This window comes from Sitophilus oryzae, unplaced genomic scaffold (genome assembly GCF_002938485.1).
Source record: "Sitophilus oryzae breed Bouriz unplaced genomic scaffold, Soryzae_2.0 scaffold_1389_pilon_pilon, whole genome shotgun sequence".
Classification (NCBI taxonomy): Eukaryota; Metazoa; Arthropoda; class Insecta; order Coleoptera; family Curculionidae; genus Sitophilus; species Sitophilus oryzae.
Genome location: NW_022146047.1, coordinates 2,871,979 through 2,895,500, shown reverse-complemented (window position 1 = coordinate 2,895,500; position 23,522 = coordinate 2,871,979). Strand labels below are relative to the sequence as shown.

The window sequence follows — 23,522 nt, the reverse complement described above, 5'->3', positions numbered from 1 at the left end:
CTGTGGGTCAGTGGCTGAGGCTATCGCTTCGTAAGCGGATGGTCTGTGGTTCTAATCTCACGCCCACCAAGACTTTTTTATATTTTTTTTGCTTATAGCGTGATCTTATTGCATTGGTTTCACACTTTTTGGTTGGATTGGTTTAGTTATTTGGCGGGTTGGTTAGCGTGGTTATTTGGAGGGTGTTAATTCATTGGTTAGTTGGTTATTTGGTAAAGGTTGGTTGATTTTTACTAATTTATGTTTGTTTTTTATATTTTTTATCAGTGTCGAGGTTAGTTGCGTTGGTTAAGTTGGTTATTTGGTGGGGTGGATAGCGTTGGTTAGCCCTTATAAAATTCCTATATTTCATAAAGCCGTCAAGTGCGTCACATCAACGACGTCATACCTATTAACGGCATTTTAGTAAGCTACCGTTTAACGGCAGTTTAAGTACAGCCTTTATAAAAATTAACACAATAAAATAGGTTTTAAGCTGCGTCGATGACCCCCTAGGATAATTTCTCTCAAATTAAGAACTATTGAATAACAAAACAAACAGAATGTAAATCAGTCATGCGATTTTATAATTATTCCGACAGCAATCGCACTTTCCATTTTCTTATTCGAACGAGAAGAAAGTGAAAACGATTAGTCGAAAGTGTGAAGCATCTCTCTTAATAATCTCGTTATTTTTTATGCAGTTTCACCTGACAGAAATTGTGGGCCAGCGGTGCGATTAAGAAAAACCGTGTGAAATTTCTGGTTTTAGTGGAATGAAATAAAATAAGCTACTAAGACTAATTTGATTAATGTTTTGATACAGTTTCAAATAATTAATCGGGCAAAAAATGCAAAGAACAATATTATGCTGCTGCACTTGTTTGCTAAATTGATTTAATTGATTTTTGTTTTTTATATACATGACAGAACATTTTATTTTACTAAGTATTACAAAATTTACAGTTCATTTACAAAATTCAATTGACAGAAATTATAGTGAGAATAATTTCTCCAGGTCCATTCCATCAGTAAAATAATGTGAAATCGTGTGCAATTGGGAATAATATAATAATATAATAGTAGAATTTTTAATAAATTCTTAAGATCTATAAATAGTAGTGATGAAGAAATTCAAGACCAAGGCCAATACTTCTTTGGTCTTGGTCTTACAGTCTAATAGTAGTCTTGGTTCTGATCTTGCTGCAAGTCTTGTCCTTTTCTAATACATTTTACTAAAGGCACGAATTTATCGAGTAATAAAATATCCAAATACTATTTTTTTATCCAAATATCGACGTTAGTTCAGAAAATATCCAAAAAACCTAAATAAAAGTGACATTTCCACCGATTATCTATGAAAAATAAGATGTAAATAAAAATGTAAAAAAATGCAAGACCGCAAGTCTTGTATGCTAGTCTTGGTCTTGCTTCAGTCTTACATGATCGGTCTTGCACAAAAAGCAAGACCAAGACCAAGATCGCGGCAAATAACGGCAGCAGATACAAGTAACGATAGCAGATAACGGAAAGACCAAGACCAGTTTCGATCATCACTAATAAATATAGAATGGTCTCATTATTATAAGTATTTTTTAGTATGTAAAGTTTTGTAACGTTGTTCAAACATTAAAAGATTTATAATTGTTAATATCGCTAATAAATTTTATATCCATAATAAATATTTTCTTAAAAATAAAGATGTATATAAACTCCACACGACAGCATAAACACTTCTATTTCATTAAGTTTCCACTAATGGAGTTCTTGTTACTTTGTTACATAAGATAGGAGAATATCTAGTAGGTACAAAGATTTACATACCAAGTCCACAGGGTGGATATGAATGTGCTGTAGAAAAACCTTTTTATACAGGGTGTCCCAGAAATTAGCGCAGGTATTTTAACTGGTAGTATAGTTCAACTCCAGAAACACGCCTATGAGGTTTTTTTCGCGAATTTTTTCGCGAAAATTAGAATTTTAAAAAAAAAATTTAGAATTTTTTTTTAGATTTTAGTTAAAAAAACATAATTTCATGATAAAATGGCAACATAGATTATTAGATAAAATTTACAAGAAAGAAAATCCAGAAAAGATCCAAAGCAAAAAATCATTTTTTTTTTGGAAATTTTCAAGGTAAAATAACTCCGTTATTTTGGACTTATTTGAAAAACAATAAAGAAAAAATATGTTTCTTTTATCGAAATCTACCCACCCCTTAAAATAATTGCATAAGTGCAATAAATGTGTGAAATAAGTTTCACACTTAGGGGACACCCTCTATATGCGGCAAACCTTGTTTTTTTTCGTATTTAGCAAAAAAAATATTTGAAAAATATTACTTACCGATATTTCGTGTCGTTTAAACATTTTCAACCATAGTTAGCAAAATATTTTACTCCAAGATTCCATTAACAATGTCCCAACATTGTAGGTCTAAATCTGCTTACCTGCAATTAAAGACAATACATATATTAGATATTTTGTAATATGAACTACCTACTCTAAGATAGTGATATTTACAGTATGACTGAAAAAAAACGGCGTCAAGTTACTTTAAAAATTTAGAAGTGATAATTCTGATGTGAAATCTTCTAATGAATATGAAATTTTTGTCCAAATTTTTCAGTTATACACTATCCTCAACATTATCTATCGATATAAATTGAAAGGGTGGCTACAATGACCAGCTCCATTTTAACAAAGTTTGCTTACCAAACCAGGCAAACTCCAGGAGGTGCCAAGTTTTTCATGCAAACCGAAAGCAAGGCAGCTCCAAAAACGTCATATATCACATATAATCATTGCCTGGAAACTTATATGGTGAAATTTTGATAAAATAATTTAGTACACACTAAAAACACGGTATGTCGCTAGTGGTAGGAAAAATCATTTTTAGAGGTTGCTAGTTTATTGGTTGCCTGTGATATGCATATACAGGGTGTTTCCTAATTAATCTAAAAAATATAAAATCGTTAGAAAACGAATTAAGGCGCGCTCTTAATAAGTATATTTATTTTTTTCTCGACAACCGTTTGATGAACAAGAAAAACGCAAAAGATCAATTTTGTTGAAAAAGGATGGCCAGTCAAGAAAAAAATATATTTTCTTTAAAAAAGCAGTGGTGTACCATTTATGTTAAACAAAAAAATCTATTTTTTTTTTAATTTTTAACACCCTGTAGATCAGAAAGGAAGTACTTTAGACCCAATGGTTATATAAAAATTGTTTTAAGAACACATGAGGAATCACACCATAATTTTTTTAGACTAATTCGAAAACACCCTGTATATTGTCAACTTGACAATGATGGCTGACAAATCAAAAAATACCTTTTCAGTGAAAAAAGCCTGATTTTCGCAGGAAAATTTTGATTTTTATTGAATTTGGGCCTGCGTTTGCAAATACTCGTTTGTTTTTTAATTTTCTATCTATCTAAATTTTAAATATCATAGTCAGAAATAGTTTTATTATTTATTAACTGTAAAAATGGTGTTTTCTTGTTATGTTGCATCTTGCAAAGAAACTAACAAAACTGCAAAAATGTACGTGTTTCAAAGACGGTATGTATTCGTTGTTTGATTTTTTCGTTCGCTTTAAAATCTATAAATCTCGGTCTATTCATTAGACAGCCAGCCGACTTACGATCATTTACATGAAATTCTGTAAAATAAATAAAAAATAAATTGTAAAATATATATATTCTTATGTTATATTAAAATTACTCTGATATACTAATATATCAGTGTGACTTTAAAAATAAATCCTTTGAATTCAAATATAAACATAAAAAATATTTACAGCAGAAAAGGCGAAGGCGCTGGGTTAAACGTAGTCTCCACTAAAAACACGGAGGGGCGCTTTGACCCAAAATTTTACTATTAAGTTTCATATCTATCTTAATAGTAGATTATTTTCTTTTATCTATGCATATAATACACTATGTTATCTGTCCATACCTATTTTTTGTATATGTACTGTTATATGAAGATACTTAATTTTTACTGGGTACCATCGCCCTATTTTTTTGGTAAAAAATTAGGTCACCCCACGGGGGTGTCACTTGTATGGGAAAACAGGCAACAGTCAAATTTAAACGTGCCAGGACCAACGACAAAGAAAGCAACATCTGCCAGGCATTGGCTTTCTTTGTCACTCACATTGCTTAAATCATGATACCGCGGCCATTTTGTCAACAAAGAAGCTGGCCGGGCTGTCCTGGCAAGTGATTTAAAACAATTTTGCTTTTTTATAATATTAAATTACCATTTGGATGTATTTAATGCGATTATTCAGTTAACTGGTAAGTCAGAAATTACACACAAATACTTTATTCGTAAATACAACTAAGATGTAAACGTATTTTTGTATTTTTAGATTTCAACTTTTGCAAAGACCCGCCGATAGAACTTGCCTGGCAGCGTACCCTGTTTAACTAAACGTATTATTTCTTGATAATAATATCAAAACACGTAAGTACCTCTATAATTTATGATGAAAAAATGATTTTTGATTATGTTTTATATTATTTAAATACTTTCTAACCTCAAGTAATAGTAAGATCCTTGTTTATATCACAGCCCGTTCAAAACTGTATTGTCTTCAAAAATGTTTACAAAACAAACAATTATTAAAAAAACAATGTCGCTTTTAATCTGATTTATACCTTAGAAGGATGCCAGTAAAATTTTATTAAATCAACATTATATTATTTGGCCGTTAATATGCAAAAAGGAGCATATTGCCTTAAGTTAAATTTTCTTTTACTTCTCTGACAATGTTCTCTATATTCTCTATTTCGAGTTAGTAAACTTTGAACAGGATGTGCGATATATAAAATACATAATATATCCAAGGGTATGATCTGATAAAAGTATTTTTTGATGCATTTTTTGGTTGTTTATGCACGTTGGCTTGGTTTATGTTTTATTCAGCTTATATTTATTTGGTATAACAGTTTTTTTTGCTTTTGGAATGGCATGCATTGAGGCTAGATAGTGTTTCATTAGATCATTTAAATTAGCATATATTTTTTGTCATATTAGTGTGTTATCATGATACAGGTAGTTGTATCGTAGTGCCTTATGCATGTTATTTACTTATTATATACTTATGTAATGTATTATCAGTAAATAGATGATAACATACTACTAAAATGTCTTTTTTTAATAGTATGTTTATCTTTCCAATTCACTAGTTATTTGCAAAATGTATTTTGAACTAATTTAAGTCATTAATTGATCATCTTTCTTTTTTCAGGTTCAGGATATTCTTTTCATTGTTAAAAAAATATATATATATATATATATATATATATATATATATATATATATATATATATATATATATATATATATATATATATATATATATATATATATATTTATAATATATATTATATATATAAATTGCAGCTCTAAAAAATAAATGATATTGTTTACTAATGTGTAATTTATTTACTATGAATTTTCTTTGAAAATAATAAGTCTTTAATAATATCATTGATTTGCTGTGTAAAGTTAATAGACATATTTTTTTAATACATTAAATTATATTAAAGTAATAAAAATATGTTTATTAACTTTAAACAATAAGTCAGTGATACTTATAAAAATATTTTTTTTAAATTTCCCCTCTTTTAAGCCCCGCCCCTACAATTCCCCTCAATTTAGCTAGTACTGCCAGGCGACACCAGGTGGCGTCTGTTTCCATTTTTTAACATGAAGTTAGCATTTCTTTAATGTACGTATTCTCTGGGTCACCCTTTAAAATAAAATATAACTAGCTATTTATAACAGAATACAAATTACATACATACGTTTACCTACCTAATTACCATACGTTGAATTTAAAATTTTATATTTTTAATAACTTATCTTTGCATTCAAAATACTGCATAAAGTTTACTACTAAAATACACTTGTCATGTAAAAAAATGTATTCTTATTCCAATATCAACTTTTTTTCTCTTTAAAACTTTATGAAAAAGGGGACAAGAACAGTCGATTTATTTCCAGTGTGGCCATCTAGCGGTAAAAGCGCCAACTTTCTTCGTCACGAAAGCGGAGGATAAAATGGAAACTGCAATACAGTCCAAACCAGTATTGATCGCATTACATAGTGACACATAATTCGTAAAATATTTACTAATATTTATTTAAAAAATAATAACAATTTTAATATTAAATAAATAATATCATACTAAAAATATTTTTTTGACGGTTATATAAAAATAAAACTTACTTTCTTGACATAATGATGAAACAATTTTTAAATCTAAATAACATGATGTTAAAATTTAAGTAAATATTATTATTACTGTGTTATTAAATATAGTCAAAAAGGTCTGGAATTGAAACTATAAAATTTTATTTATTTGTCAAAATTGTTTCAACAATTATAATAAAAACTGTAACTTCTAAATTATGGTAGAATTATAGAAAATATTTATTTTCACTCTAAAAATATAGATGCTTCTTTTCTTGAAACAATAAAACATTATATTTTCATTTTTTCCAGAAAATTGTATTATTAAAAAAATAAAATATGTTTTTATAATTACAGAATAATATTTAATCTTGTAATTAATAGGATTTAATATTCTTATGTAATAAACGTTTTGCGTAAATATTTGGATCTAACAAAATATATATTTATAGGAAATCCAGTAAGCCCAAGGTCACTTCCGTTGCCATAGAGATGCACGCGTTACCGGCGTTTCCGGGTTCAAGAAAGAGCCTTGACCTCAGTGTGAGAAGAAGGGAGCAAGAGCAGAATAGGGCTATAATGTATAGAAACCGCGAAAAAAAAACAACAAAAGAAACAGAGTTCTAGAAATATGACAGATGTTGAAGAACAAAATAATATACCATAAGATTTTTAATAAAAAAAATAAGAAAGGAGTAAAATGCGTTTAGTTTTAAAGCGTAAATTTTTATTGATTTTATCTGGCTTCCTTTGACATTATTTCCTTCTGTCAAAAAACTAATTATTTGAATTTCGTATATTATAAATACCGCTCCCTAAAACTTTATAAAGTGTATTTATAAAAATATATCTCGTATTTTAGTGATATCTAATGATGTGCAAAAAATTTATATTGTATATACCTAAACGGGATTTGGTGTAAGTATTTGATACTTTTTCCAACTACAGCCTATTGCTGCCTTCCCATTACCCTACGCCTATGGAGACTAAACCTACGCCACACGTCTCGATTTAGTGCGTCATCAGCTTCTAGGTTACGAGCTTCCATTGCTTCCTCAACCGTTCCTTTCCAGGATTTTCTAGGTCTGCCTCTCTTTCTTCTACCCTGTTGAGGCCATTGAAAAAGTTTTCTTGGCCACCTGTTCTCCGTCATACGCAGAACATGTCCAAACCACTTTAAGCTGGATTTTTCGTTTCGATCTAGCACTGTTTCCTCCGATGCATTCATGATACGCCTGACCTCGATGTTTGTCTTTTTTTCCATCCTAGATATACCTGCGCTTCTTCTAAGATAGTCCATTTCAACAACTTGGATTTTGCGCTTCGTATCTGCACTCAGAGTCCATAGCTCTGAACCATTGCAAAGAACTGACTCCAGCAATGTTCGTCCAGGTCTCTTTTTAGTTGTTGCAGACAAGTTTCGGTCCCACCAGAGGCTGTTAAGACAACCAATAATTTGTTTGCTCTTCTGAATTCGGGTTTGTATTTCTTCTTTGCCCAAACCCTCGTTGTTGATAGTAGCACCCAGGTATTTAAATTTGTCTACTTGTTGAATCTGGACGTTATCATCTATGAAGACTTCAAAACAAGCGTTGGAATTGACAGCTAAGTATTCTGTCTTTTTTAGACTAACCTGAAGTCCCCATTTGTTATATTCTTGGTAAAGCCTCTTAGTCATGAACTCCAGATCGAAAGAGTCCTGCGCAATTACGACCTGAACGTCTGCAAAGCTCAGAGTAAACAGTGAATCTTCCCCAAAAAATCTCCGATCTAGATATTGTAGTACTCTAGAAACTTCTAATGCACATCCACAGGACACCCTGTATATAGTCTTTTTAATCAAAGGTTCTAAATAACAAAATATACAACAAGATCGAACTAAACGGCATCAGAGTATCAGAGTAGTCTATGAAATGACAATCGATGACAATGTCTATCGTATCGATCCCTATATATAGATACCGTATGATAAAAAAAAGGACGTACAATTGGCTTAAAAATGTACATCGATGCATTCTACATATAATTTTACATGTAAAATGACAGCGACCTTCATTTGCGACTTTCATAGCCATCCCTGACGCCGTTTTTTTTCGATCATATTGTATTATTTATTAAAAATTGTCATAAAGTATGTTTCCGAATTGTCTTTGCAAGACCAAATGATTGACATTTTGAGAAAAATGCATTCTTCACAAACATTTATGCTTGTTCTAAAATGCTTAATCCCGTTTTAGAGAAAATTAAAAAAAAAATAAAATATGGTTGAATTTTTCCAGAAGTCCTAAAAATCAAAAAGCGTTTTTATGGTAATATAATTTCGATTTCATTCTTTGATAGATAGTTATTATTCTGCCGTCCTAATGAAGAACGCAGTAACTCGATTTTTTTCGATTTTGAGATTTTGGTGAATTCGTATTCTTGAACATATTCTCTATCTTTCTACCAACTCAGTTTTTCCAAAAAAAATTTGGTTTTTTCAAAATTTGAAAAAAAAGTTTGCAGTAACTCGCTTAAAGCATCATATTACTAGTTAAAAACGCAGTAAGCACTTATCCTAGCGAGAAATGCAGTATTTAAAAATATACTGTGTAACTGCTTTGGATCTCCATTAAAAAAATCACTTTATTTTAAGGTAAACTGCAGTAACTTAGAAATCCTAATGAATAACGCAGTACAACAAACTTTGCTATAATTTATACATGTACAAGGAGTCAAAAACATCATCTATTACTAACAAAAAACGCAGTACGATGGATTATCCAATCACAATGCAGTATTCACAAATAACTTACGCCTATACCCTTGTATTAGTGACGCGATACGTCACACTTTGCTAAGGAAAAGTGCAGTAACTTTTCCCGCGTAAGCTTTAACGGTTTTCTAACCTATTTCATTTGCAAGATTACTGTTGATGAATCGTATTTCTGTCTCTGTTTAAACTTATTAATGTATAAAGGACAGAAAATACACTGAAACAGCATATTTATTGTAAGAATGAACAGATCGATTTGAGCTTTTAGCTGATGCGAAGGTGCGAAGGTGTTTAAATAATAATTATTAATTTAGTATTATAAATAATATAATATTATTACCGGGTTATCAAATAGTAAAAAATATAATTAAAAATTGTGTGTTTTTGTGGTTTTGTCGTCATAATGGATAGCAAGGTAAGTCTGTGGATTTATTTCAATTTATTAGTAGAAAATTTACGGCCGTTAGTTAGGTACGTGCAATAAATTTACCAGACGATTTTTTAAAAAATATTTTACGAAAAAAAATCCTATAAACATGCTAGGTTTTCAGAGTTTTAAAAGAAAAACTACATTTTAATTCGTTAAAAATATAAAATCGTTATTTATGTATCAATTGTGTTAAGTGATACTTTTTTTACGAATGGGATTGTTTTTCATTTTAAAAAAAGAACTTTCCACACGTGTTTCATACAATATTTTTTCTTATACCCTCAATTTTTTCCCGAAAATTCATTAAATAAAGAAAATAAGTCGTTAACTTTACACCGTAGTGGCGTAAAGTAAATTTACTTTACACACTAGTAAGTGCGTAAAGTAACGAACTAAAAACCAGTGCGTCAGGTGTCAAATTTTTGCTGATGCAATTTTTTGGCAGACTGCTTTACGCACTAGTGTGTAAAATACTTATTTTATGCACTAGTGCGAAAAAGTGCTACTTTATACACTGTTTTTAGTGCGTAAAGTGAGTACTTTACACACGGTAGTAGAAAACCCTTTCATGGTACATACTTAATTAACACCCTGTGTATTTAGGAGCAAGTATTAATAAGAAAATTTATAAAAATGTTTCGCCTTATTTGAAGCTATCATCATTAACATAGCCCAAAAATTTCGGTCTAGTTTTTGATTTTTAATTTTTTCTTTTTACTTTACTCTCTGTATCTCCCAAAAGTCCCAGGCGCTGAGCTGGTTTTTTTAATATTGTTTAAATACTGAATAAATGTTTTAACTGTATTTTTAGATAAGTTCAAGAACTAAATTATTAATGTCCATTGCATGTAAACGAAAAACAGGTGAATCTATGGAGAATATCCGTAGTGAATCTGGTAAAAAAAGTGGTGTTGGTGGTGTAACTGGTGGTGGTTAGTCAAGGTTTTGGTAGTTAGTAACTCGTATTTTAATGATATTTTTACAGGAAAACAAGCGAAATTAGACTTTCAAAAAGCCGAACTATCCTACAACTACCCCGAAATAAATTTGGCCAATAAGGAAAATGTGGCATTATTCCTTAATGATAACTCTAGTAGTGTAACTTGTGAAGAAAAAATTAATGACAAAGTTGTTGATAATAATCGATATGATAAAGATGAAATTTTCCATCAAGTTGCTGACGATACTATTCCACCTTTAACCACTAATAATAAAGGTGTGTCTTTATCTAACTAAATTTATGGCGGTTCAGTTTTTTGTAACTTAAGAAAATGCGTTTTATTAACTATTTTTAGATCAAACATCTGATTTTATTGAAACTGATTTGAAATTAAAGGATAGGAATCACACACCATTAGGACCCGTAGATGGTAAGTTTTACAACTTTTTTTAATAATTAAATAAGGGTAATAGTATTAAGTTGTGTACTTTTTGCAGAAAATGTTTCTCATGAGCATCCAATAATACCTAGTGATAAAGAAATAGATATTAGCGCCATCAATGATTTTATTTTGACTGATGACCTAAAGGCCGATGAGGGTTTATTAGAGTTTTCATTTAGAAGCAGTATTTTTGACGAAAGTGTTTTAAATAATTTAGAAAATGAGCCCCCGCAAATATCTCCTGAAAATTCTTCAAAAATTGTTATTCACGATATTCAGATTATTCCCCCAAGAACTGAAAATCCTCAATTAGAAAGAGACCCACCAGGTACTAACGAAAATCCTACTCTTACTAAGAAGGGTGAAATACGTAAGAGAAAAAAATACAACATTTCTTTAAAAGAACGTTTAAAACAAAAAAAAGAAAAAGCAAAAGAAAAGTTTAATTTAAAACCCCCATGTAAAAATTGTCCAAAAAAATGCAACCTTCATATTCCAGAAAATAGGAGGATTGAACTAAATAAAAACTATCAATCACTGAATTTTACAGACAGAAAAAAATTTATCCTAAGCAATACAGAGCAAACTGAGCTAAATAATACTGAAAACTCCAAAAGGTGCCGCAGCATTACATATTATTTTCAGGATGAAACTGGGAGAAGAATCAAAATTTGTAAAACGTTTTTTTTAACCACTTTAGGCTACCACGAAAAAAATGATAGATTTATTTTACAAGCTATCAGCAAAAGTGACAATCACATATCTGTTTCTTCTGACATGAGAGGTATTTACAAGGAAAATAATCATATGCATTTACTAAATTATTTATTTTTGTTTTAGGAAAATATCCTAAAACAAGAAAATTTAATAAGGATGTTATAGAAGCACATATTGAGAGCTTTCACCCATCAGTGTCCCATTATCGAAGGGAGCATGCTCCAAATAAAAGGTATCTACCAAGTGATGTGTCGATTACGTTAATGTATAAAGACTTTTTAACTAAACACCCTACCTTTTATTGTTCCTACGAGTTGTATAGAGTAGCCGTAAAGGCTAAAAATATTTCGTTCACTAAACTGGGACATGAGGAGTGTGAATGTTGTGCAATATTTGAAAACCATTGCCACTCAAAAGAAAATATTGATCCTGATTGTGACATCTGTAAGACCTATACCAAACACATAAAAAAAGCGGAGGAATCCAGAAATATGTATAGGAACGATGCCAAAATGGATCATAATAACAATTTGGAGGTCTGCTATTCCGCAGATTTGCAAAAGGTTATTATGCTTCCAAGGTTAGATCAATATAAAATTGCTCTATTTACCCCGCGAATTATTGTTTTCAATGAGTCCTTTGTACCAGTTGGAAAGAAATGTGGCTTAAAACCCATAGCTTGCATTTGGCATGAGGGTATTGCTGGCCGGAAAAAAGAAGATATCATTAGCACATTCTACTCCTTTTTTCTGGAAAACCGTGACAGCAGAATCATTACATTGTGGCTGGACAACTGTTCAGCCCAAAATAAAAATTGGACATTTTTTTCTTTTCTTGTATATATAATAAACAGTTCAGAAATACAAGCAGAAAAAATATGGGTAAAATATTTCGAACCAGGGCATACTTACATGAGTGCCGACAGTTTTCATCACCAGGTAGAACTGTCGATGAAGTATAAGGGCACCTTAAGCGACTTTAAAGACTTTAGTGATGCAGTACAGGCGGCTAATTCCGGAAAAGTCACGGTTCTTGAAATGAGAATTAATAATTTCTTTAACTGGATTGATCAGACCTCCCAGGTCAAAATTAAAAAAATGCAGCCTCGTCCATACATGACAGATATAACTATGATCTTGGCGGAACGAGGCAAACAATATTTAACTTACTTCGATAATTATAATTTAGAAGATCCTAAAACTTTATCATTTTTAAAGGCTAAACCAGAACGAGATGGGATCCCAAAACCACTGCCTTGCACTAAAGCCAGGGGCATTAATAAAAATAAGAAAGAGGGCATAATTAATAAATTGTGCCCCCTCATGGCAGAAGGGAGGCGGCAGTTTTGGTATAACATTGACGTTGATGACAATGTCAATGATTTAAATAGTTCCTTTGAATAGTTTTTTGAAAGTATTTTTATATATTTTTCTATACTTATACTTACCTGTATTTTATTCAATTATGTTATTGTTTAAAAAAATTTGGTTGTCACGGTTCGCTTAGGGAGTCCAATTTCACCCTTGTTTTTAACTATGTATTTAATGTATAGATTTTCAAATAAACACTCCCAATTCAATGGCTACATTTTTTATTAAACCTGTCCCTTTTGCCCAAAAATTATATTTTTCGTTATTATAGGTACCAAAAAATCAGCTTATTACTTAAAATAAATATTATTGGGGTATGGTTTCGCAAAATTAATACGTAAAGTTAGGTCCTCTTTTCATATATTAGTACGGCGGCATATCAAAGAATACTAGTGATAAATGCAGTAAAATGGCAACAATGCGGTACTTACTGCATTTCTTACTAGTAATTATGAAGTTATGGTGGTTACGATGCTAGGCTAAAATGCATTATCGTAAATTATTATTAGTCAAAATGACTATATATGCACAAAAAATATTCAAAAAAGTCAAAAATAATCTATATTTTCCAACTCTATTCAAATTTTTCAAAAAGTCTTATAAAAAAGCAACAAACAGTGAACAAACAGTAAAACCTATTTTCCCCAAAACTTACTTTTTCGAGTTACTGCGTTTTTCGTTAGGACGGCAGTATTAATTTTAATTAACATCATATTTTTTAAAAAATGTCTATACCTATGTGGCGGATTCATCTATCCAAAAAAAATCCTTTATGGGTTTTTCGCCACTGCACTGCAAGAAAAATCTACAAAATAAAATTTATAGTTATTTTTGGTAAACACTTCTGCGTTAAACCTGAACGGACGTTGCTTGTCAGAAGTTGTGTTTACAGTTATAAAAATTTGCCTAACAAAGAAAAAAATGCTTAACGTTTCGGAAAGTTTTCTCTTTCCGTCGTCGGAAGCAAAAAAATATAAAGAATCAAGAAAAAAAACTATTTAAAATATTTAAATTGAACTATTCGAGAACTTGCTTTACTTTTTAAAACAGATACGTCTACAAAGAAATCGTTGACGTTCTGTTAAAATGACATTATATTAAGTTAAACTTCAAAATTAACAATTACTACCTGATAACAATTACTTAATAAGGTAAAACCAAAAAGCCGAAACTTTCTGTATGATTATTTTTAAATTTTACGTATGTTATGTTTATTTATGTTATGTTCTTTAAAATCAAAGAAGCGATTGCCATACATTACTAACATCTACAGATGCATGACCAATATATTTATTTTTATTAGATTGAATTAAAAAATTATAATGAAAGAAGCGATAGCCTCTAAAAGAAAAATAAAAGAGGCTTTTTTAATTGGGGCACATATAGCTACAGGCCATAAACGCCATAAAGGTTTGTTTTTTTTGTTTATATTTTATCTATTGGCACATATAACACATAATAAGATTATGTGTTATCTGTGCTATTAGGTTACAACCATTCTTAGGGTTCCGTTATTTTAATTTTTATATTTTATAAGTTGAATGATAAGTACTAAGTACATTAGATTAATAAATTGACAGGAGCGTATATGGTCCTGTGGTTAGAGTATTTACCTCTCAACCAGGAAGTTCGATCGTTTATCTATTTATAAAATATTTATGAATAATTATTTTTTATGTATTTTATTGCCAGTTTAATCATATTTGAATCAAACACATTCATAAACAATCCATCCTTTGTGTTAGGGCGTTATTGATCAAATAGGACAAGCAAAACTAGTATTGGACATTTTGAAATGCACCAAACTAGTTTTGCGCAATTTACTAGTTTTGACTATTTTGTAATGCGCGATACCCGTTTAAATGTACAATTTCGGGTTTGGGAAATATTTTTTGCTCAAAACTAGTTCTGTGCATTTTTTTCGGGCATTATCCAAATTCGAGTATTGTGCCTAACATATACACCTGACTAACTCAAGCTGTTTCTAGGCTATTCTATTAATTTATATTGAATTTTTAATTATAAAGTGTAATTGAAACTACTTATTTATTCCACTAATTGCGAGGTTCTGAATGAAACGTCACACAATTTTTTTTCCAAAAAATCATTCAAAAATACATATTTTCTGAATTAAATATGTATGTATTGATCTTTGATATCTTTTATTCTTTTATATTGTAGATTTTTAATAAATAACATCTGTATTTGTAAATATAAAACAAACATTTGGAATTTACATAGAATGTGTGTACCTTTTTCGGACGTCACTGACTTGTATTAAACTACCTACTCATGCATGCATTCGGCCGGGTTCCCCTAATTCATCGACCCAGACTGGTAGACGTCCACACATGCATGCATAAAAATGTCCCAATCGATTGCAGTTTTGCGTAGCAAGTGCAACAAAGTAACCGTACTCACCCCGAATTGTAAGGGGCAGTAAATGCAACGTTGCCTAAGTTAATGTCCTTAATTGTGAATGATTTAAACTGTAAAGGTTTTATTATTAATAATGTTTGTTGCAGAGTTTTTCGGTTTAATTCAATTTGGACTGGATGGTTGAGCATCAGCGACGTGTTATCGATGGAAGGAAAGCTTACAGCAGTAAAGCTCATTAAATTTAAAAAAGCATGCAACTAGTGATGAGCGAGACTAGTGCTTGATCTGCAAGACCAAGACCAAGACCATCAGTGGAAGACTTTCGCAAGACCAAGAGTGCAAGAGTCTTAGGGTCTTTTTCACGTTTATATGATGTAAGAATGAAAAAAGAAAACCCCAAATTATTATTTCAATTTCTTACAAATAATGTTTTCCCCAGTCTTGCATACAATTTTAAAAAAAGGAAATGCTGACTCAATATAATACAGAGTGGTCCGAACTGTATTCCGGAAACTTAGCATATTCTGCAGATAAGTAAAAAAGTTCGTATAAATGTATGTCCTCAAATGCTTAGTTTCGGAGGTACAGGGTGTAGAAATTTCATTTTTATTTCGATTTTTTTTGACAGAAATTATAAATTTTGAAACATTTTATTTTTTTAAATTAATCATAAATTTTTCTTGTAAAAAATTTCAAAATGTCAAAAGTTTAATTAATTTATGTCAATTAAGACAGGTGTTGAAAATTTCGATTCCAATTATCTCGAGAATTATCTCTACCATTACTCGTAGCGATTTTTACTAAAAGACCTTTTTGACGTAAAAAACGTTGTAAATGTATATTTTTTGCTCAGTAGTTTTATATAGGTACGGACGAAAAGTTATTACTCTTCAAACCAGTTAAAAATATGTAGGTGGCGCCCTCTACAAGTAGGAGTCATATTGACATCAAAATCAAATTTCTCATATCAAAAAACTCCTAGACACCAATTTTCATCAATATTGACGTTACTTCAGAAATTATTTGGAAAAAATCGAAATATGTACATATATGTTAATAAAACTTCTATACCCTGTATCTCCGAAACTAAGCATTTTACGACATATATTTATGCGAACTTTTTTACTTATTCTTACAGAATATACAACCAAAGTTTCCGGAATGCAGTTCGGACCACCCTGTATATTGAAATAGCAAGACGAAGACCAAGACTGGACCCTGCAAGACCAAAACCAAGACTACTTAGCAGAAGGGTTTTTGTATTATAAATAATTAGTAACCTTTTTTGCAAATCTCTAACAATAAAATCTTTTGTACTAAAATCCTAAACTATCAAAAAAAAATAAATTTAATAATACAGGGTGAGTCTTAAATAAGTGCAAATATTTTTCGGGGTAGTATATTTCGATTCAAAAAAAAATTAAAATTTTTTGAAGCAAATTTGAATTTTTTTTAGTTAAAAAACATAATTTGTTGATAATATGGCAACATAGGTAGTAGATTAAATTTACGAGCAAGAAAATCCAGAAAAGATCCAGTATCGGTTCTCAAAATTTTAGCAAAAAATATTTTTTTTTTGGAAATTTTCAAAGTAAAATAATTCGGTTATTTTGGATTTATTTGAAAAAACGGTAAAGAGAAAATGTTTTTTTATCAAGATCTACCAGCCCTGAAAATATTTGCACTTATTTAAGATTCACCCTGTATATTTCAGTTCAAAATTCGTGATAAATTACTCGTTTATTTAAATATATTTAAATGAGAAAAATTAAATACCAATATTCAGATTTACTTAAACGGTTACGTTGTCAAAAGGTAGACATAAATGAAAGAACTACGTCGTGTATTACGTAATATATTATGCCCCCCTATTTGAATAATTTATACAGCTTTCACAGTGGGTTTCCTCCCCCAAAGTTTTATGTATGGGGCGACGCAAATGTTGTCGTCTTTAATAAAATAGCCCCTCTTTAGAATGCCCTCTAGTAGTATTAAATTTCAACGTAAATAATGGTAAAATCGATTAAATGCTTAATAATTTACATACTATTTCGAGTCAATCTGAATATTTTATATTAGAGATATTTGAGGTGTATGTTCTTTTAAAAATAATGTTTTTTTACATGAAATTCTAAACCCCATCATCAGTCGGTATTCTGTATTCTGTGTAGTATAGTGTTCTATATCTATATTTTCATTTTTATGTCAAAGTAATATTTGCACTTCAGAAGATATCTTTTATGATGTGATTTTTTTAGAATGTTATCGATGTTATGTTGTATTGTCTGTAGTAAAGATTTTTATTTACTCATCTTACATTTTTATTGCAACTGATTTTATAAATATATTTTACGGAGTTGTAGCACCATACGATCGAAAAAAAAACGGCGTCAAAGACGGCTGGGGAATGACAATCGATGATAATTTTAACGCGATCAACCCTTAGACGTCATCATGGCCCGTTCTCTTCTTTATTTTTAATGGCACTAACCTAAAGTATGTGTTAGGATATCTTTTTTTATGTAGGTATATAATATTTTAACTTTCATAAGGTATCTCAAAAATTTGTGAGTGGATTGGGACACCATGTATATTATTGCATTTTTGGCTTCCTTTCTAATCATTTTACATTTATTTGTTTTGATGGCTTGAAAAATATTAATAAATAAACAAAAAAATATGTTATATATTATGTTTTTGAGCCTTTTTTTAAAAAATACAAGAAAGGTTCTGAAATCAAAATTATAACATATTTTTGTATCAAATAATAATGATTTTTAAATGGTTCAAAATTCAAGAAAAAATAATTTTTTGGACATAGATTTGTGTGTCTGGAAACGTTCTTTATCCTTTTTAATCTTTCTATAATTATTTTTAATTTTTGACAAATTTTATGTCAATTTTTAGTAAATGACGTCTGGAGATTGACCTCGCCAAAATTGTCATCGATTGTCATTTCCTCAGCCGTCTTTGACGCCGTTTTTTTTTCGATCATACAGTATAACATACCCAGGGTCGTTCAACAAACTTGAAGAAGTAATATTTTATCTAACTGTATAACAAATATCGCAAATGACAAAAGCAAAATTAAAGGCATTTGATATTTGACAACAGGTTACTCACAAAATCTAGGTCACTATTTCAAAGAATCCAACTATGCTCTTCTGAATTTAATATAAGAGTAAAACTGATAATTTAAATACTGTCCTCATACCAACGTTTGTAGTATAACCATAGACTTAAAATAAAATTTTATTTTCAGTCTATGAGTATAACAAATTCAAAGCATTTGGCTAGATTTTTGTATCTTTACATTTAACACTGAAGGGGTTTTGTGACTTCAAAGGTTTTTGCCGCTCTGAGAAACTATGATTTTAGAAAAATAGATATGTTATTAACATACTCGTATATGAAGGGTAAGGAAAAGAAACCAAACAATGTCGATTTTATCGGAATTTTTAAGTAATAAACTTAACCTTTTGGAAATAAGCAAAATAAAACACTAAATCACCACAATACACCAAAACACTTTTACTTTTACACTGGACGCGCGTTTACTTTTACACTGTTTAGCGAAACGCGCGTCCAGTGTAAAAGTAAAAGTGTTTCGGTGTATTGTTGTGATTTAGTGTTTTATTTTGCTGTGTAACACCAAACCAACCACCCCAACTGTAATCTGTTGAAAATAACAAGTCCCAAACACACGCTAAATTGTAATTGAATATAACAAGGGATGTCCAAATCATAACGCATACAATAATACATTTTTGTATCTTTAACATCAAATTTGGCAACATCAAATCAGATTTCTCTGCGACAGTCAGTTTTGTGACATCGGCTGTTTTTCCCCTTACCCTTCATATATCTTTTACTTATAACTCGCAAGCAAACAGTGCAATAAAAATAGAAAACCAAATAACCATGCTGTAGTGTTTCATATATATTTTAATGTATATTTACATATCTATACAATCCCTTCCCGAATACCTTGGAGCACGCCCCCAAACCCTCACGAAAAAACTGCATACAAGTGCATATTTGACAACCCCGCCGTCGTCGTTTGCCCCCCAGTTGCCATGACAACCCCCCAATAGCGTCGGCATCCAGACGGCGGGGTCGCCGCGTCGGGCCCCATTTCGTCCAAGTCCTGAGGCGGCGGGCAATCGGGGGGCAAAGAGGAGCCGTGGCGGTACAATGACCCAGACAGGTACGGTGGGGCGTACACCCTTGGACCGGCGGCGTCAGCAGTGGGCGAAGAGAAATAGGTAGACGTAGAGGAACCCTAACATTTAACAATCACTATAAAACAGATTAAAAAAAATTAAAAAAGTAAGTTTGTAGAAGAAAAACAAAGTATGTACTAGAGATGAGTAGATCCGGATGGATACGAATCCACGGACCTCTCTCCGGTGCCGGTACTTGAAATTTGTTTCTATTGTTGTTACTTTATTGGTATTAGTTAATTCAAGAAATTATGGAATATGTTATGAAGTAGATTTTATAGTAGATAATATAGAATATGTTATGAAGTACAATTTATGATCATCAAAGAAATTAGCAGACGAGGACTACGTTCACATTGTTTTTTTTTTTGTAAAAAAGGTGCCATTATACTTCTTAAAAATATTATCTGTTAAATGCCAATAATTTTGCTTCTAACATGAAACAATCCCTATGTGGCAGTTTTGACGAAAGGATGTAATTGTGTCTTGACTTCTTTTATTAGTATCACAGTTAGTATGTAAAGTTCGTAATAATACTTTGTCTCATAGTCATAAAAAAATTTGAACCTTAAATTACCTCTACCAAAAATAGAGCAGCTAAGATCAGAAAAATAATTAGATTAATAAATATTAGATTATATTGATTTGGAAAAAAAAACTCGTCGAATTGCGGAGCAGATTATGGTACCATGCGAAATCTTCAGTACCTATTTGACATAAATAAAAAGAAGGATAAAATATGGACTTTTATATCAAACTATGTTCAAAAGCCAAATAGGAATAACATTATCGATTACGTGTTGTTTTAAAGGCAAATATTTGTACAAAAGCAGAAGTGAGGATTAACAACAGAATATATGGCTGCCAACTGCTATCTGAACAAACTCAACCTGTTTCAAGTAAGTCTTTGCTGCATGTCACTGCAAGGCTCTGGATCGTAAGTGACCCTTTCTATTTTCTATTTGGGAAAGAAAGGCTAGAACTGAAGAACTATGCTTCCATCCTAACAAGGGCCTGCACAAGATGATGCAGGGTATAGGGTTAAGAGACCGAGTGCCAAATTGACCACAAATAATATTATAATAATGAGTGGCAGACTAAGGGGGGCGGAAGGGGCGCTCCGCCCCGGGCCCCGTCTTTTAAGGGGCCACCGAATCTTAATAAGTAATTTTTTATTCAACTGGCAAACAAGGCCAATATGTGTTCAGTAGTTATAAAGCAGTTTGTAGGTGGAGTATGCAAACCATACATATACGCCAACTAAAAACAGTATCAATGGAAGCAGATATTTAATTAATTATTATTGAATAATTATTATTTTTTAAATATTTTCAGACTGAATTTATTTATTTTAGCTTTTAAGTTATTTTTCAATGGTTTCATTGTTTATTTTTACTGAATAAACATTTTAAATTACAACCAATGCACAGCATAACTTGTATTGTAGCTTCATTAGTGATGATGAGCAGTGAAGTCTTTAGGGGGCCACGGGTCTGAGACAGCGAAGGGGCCCCTCGGATCTTGGAGGACTTACAAAATCGCGATATTTTGTCGTGGTATTTCCCTGGAAGCATTTTTAATAAAAAAATATTTAACATTTTTGGACGAAAAAAACTACCCGTCAAAAAAATTTGCACAGCCTAAAAGTCAAATTTAGTGATTATCACAGCCCCTGTGACATAAAGAAAAGACATGTGGCTATCTATTTCAAAAATTTAATTTTTCAATTGTCATATAATAATGGCGGTAGCTATCATGGAATTGAGCAATTAAAAAATTATCATAAATATTTTTTTTCGAATGGTAACCCACTTTTTTTATTTCACTAGTGGAAAAGTTTTCCAATTCGTTACGTTTTAACTAGACATATTCCTATACCTAAGGTATATTTCTCTTGATTTTATCTAGCTTTCTTTGACATTAAGTGTCAAACGGTCAGACAACTTATTTCTATCTGTCAGAAAATGAATTATTTGAATTTCCTATAACTATATTCTGCTGCTTAAAAGTTTAAGAAGTGTATTTATATAAATATATCTCGTATTTTCGTTCTAATAGTTGATATTTTAATAATATACCGTACGATCGAAAAAAAAAACAGCGCAAAGTTAGCTTGGAAATGATGATCGATATTATATACTGTCATAGGCTACTGGTTAAAATCAAGAAAAATATACGCTTTAAAGGTAAATCTTAAATAACTTAAAAACGATTTATTTTAGGTACAGGAACATGTATAGCCAAAAAGTAACAAATTTTAAAAACGAAAGTAACGAAAGCCTTTTCACGAGTGAAATAAAAAAAGTGGATTTCCATTTCAAAAAAAATGATTTATGATAATTTTTTAATCGCTCAATTCCATGACAGCTGCGGCCATTATTATAGGACAATTTAATTTTTGACATAGCCACATGTCTTATCTTTATGGTACAGTGGCTGTGGCAGTCACTCAATTTGACGTTTAGGCTATATATATATTTTTGACAAGCAGTTTTTTTCCTCCAAAAATTATAAATATTTTTTCTCAAAAACGGTTAACGTTAGGTATAGAGTGTTTAATATCAAAATTCGTAAAATTTTACAGACAATTTAAGTATGTAATAAAAAATTAGGTCACCCATTTAAAATAAGAAAGTTGCTGTCAACTTCCGGTACTTCCGAAAGTGCCGCCATATTGAAAATATTTTTAGTTGATAGAACGATTGTGAAACAATGATATGCACAAAATCTCGTATCTAGATATTATAGTTCTCTAGAAACTTCTAACGCAGGCTCAGCCTTGGGCACCGTGTTTAAATACTTGAATTTTGTCAACCATTATACATACGTCATTCAATTTTTACAAAATGTGCATTAGAAGTATATCATTATCTAAACAGACCGGGGGCCACATTTAGCTTCGCCGCCCCGGGCCCCCGACAGGCTTAGTCCGCCACTGATAATAATACCACAAATTTATTTTTAAATTATAAAACTATTTGGAAAAAGCATTTTTACGAATAAGTTGGTCACACTTTCGAGTTATTTACATATAGTTGACATATGATATGTCATTCTATTCAGTGTCCTTTTCTATCGAATAAAGTAGAAATATAACACGAGTGCCATTTAAAAATCAAAAGTTGTAATCACTTCCGGTGAAACAGGAAGTGGCCAAAAATAATTGAATACGTCAATTAATCCTAATTTATGTCATATACTAACATACCAAATCTCTTTTTTTATTTGAAAAAATAAAAAAGTTGTAGGGGTGAGCCACTTTTGAGACGCAACCGGTATACATTATCCATTTATAATTACGTAACATCACTGAATATTAATAATTAAACTATGGTAATATATTAAGAATATTGTGATAATATTCTTTCACATTAAATAAAAAGAAACGGTTTTATCAATAAAATTATGCTTTGCATATTATAAATTGGTCCTCTACAACAATATTCTTGTAAAATGTGGCAACATTGCAAGATGGAAATAAAATCCTGGAGTTAAGTAAAAAACTGTTTTAGAAGTCCTCTAGATTCACTTATTTCTCTGATGCAGTGAGAGTTTTGGTTTTTGTTTGATTTTGGATAGAAACAGGGGAAGTAGGGGACGGATGCCATAAGAAAGTAATTGGGAATGTTGGATAGTAGGGAGAAGTCAAAGGGAACTGAAGCCGGAAAGGAACGAGTCTTTGATAGAGGGAAGACTCTAATTTGTTTCGGCACTCTTTTCTTGAAAGCATATTGCCATCTTTATGTAATCCTATCAAGAACATTACAAATACATACATAAAGAAACTTCCCTTAAAGGGACCTCTCGAACGATCCGACATATCTAGAAAAATACCGTATGATCGAAAAAAAAAACGGCATCAAAGATGGCTGGGGAATGATAATCGATGATAATTTTGGCGCAGTCAATCTCTTGGCGAAAGTAACTTTCTACTTCCTATAGGCAAACCGGAAAGTCTCCTGTTAATTTGACTTTTTTTATTATATCAAAATTTTTGTAAAATATATTAATTCGAAAAAATCTTTCTTTCGAGGATATTTTGATTATTGTTTTCATCAAAATATATTTTTGATGGTTTTA

General features: G+C 30.8%; 2 protein-coding genes across 2 annotated transcripts in view; one reads left to right on the top strand and one right to left on the bottom strand.

Annotated features, from left to right (window-relative positions):
• LOC115875541 (ecdysone-inducible protein E75) overlaps positions 1 to 23,522 on the bottom strand; it is a 324,280-nt gene that overhangs the window by 218,426 nt on the left and 82,332 nt on the right. The window lies entirely within an intron of this gene.
• Positions 8,541 to 13,527, top strand: LOC115875540. Its single transcript, XM_030891033.1, has 5 exons — positions 8,541 to 10,303; positions 10,357 to 10,587; positions 10,667 to 10,741; positions 10,809 to 11,537; positions 11,594 to 13,527. The coding sequence occupies exons 1-5, from the start codon at positions 10,207 to 10,209 to the stop codon at positions 12,871 to 12,873; spliced, it is 2,412 nt and encodes an 803-aa protein (XP_030746893.1). The 5' UTR covers positions 8,541 to 10,206; the 3' UTR covers positions 12,874 to 13,527.

Coding starts and splice junctions, on each gene's coding strand:
- LOC115875540 (XM_030891033.1), top strand. CDS start 10,207: ATGTCCATTGCATGTAAACGAAAAACAGGTGAATCTATGGAGAATATC. Junction 10,304..10,356: donor TGGTGGTGTAACTGGTGGTG/GTTAGTCAAGGT, acceptor ATATTTTTACAG/GAAAACAAGCGAAATTAGAC. Junction 11,538..11,593: donor TGTTTCTTCTGACATGAGAG/GTATTTACAAGG, acceptor TTTTTGTTTTAG/GAAAATATCCTAAAACAAGA.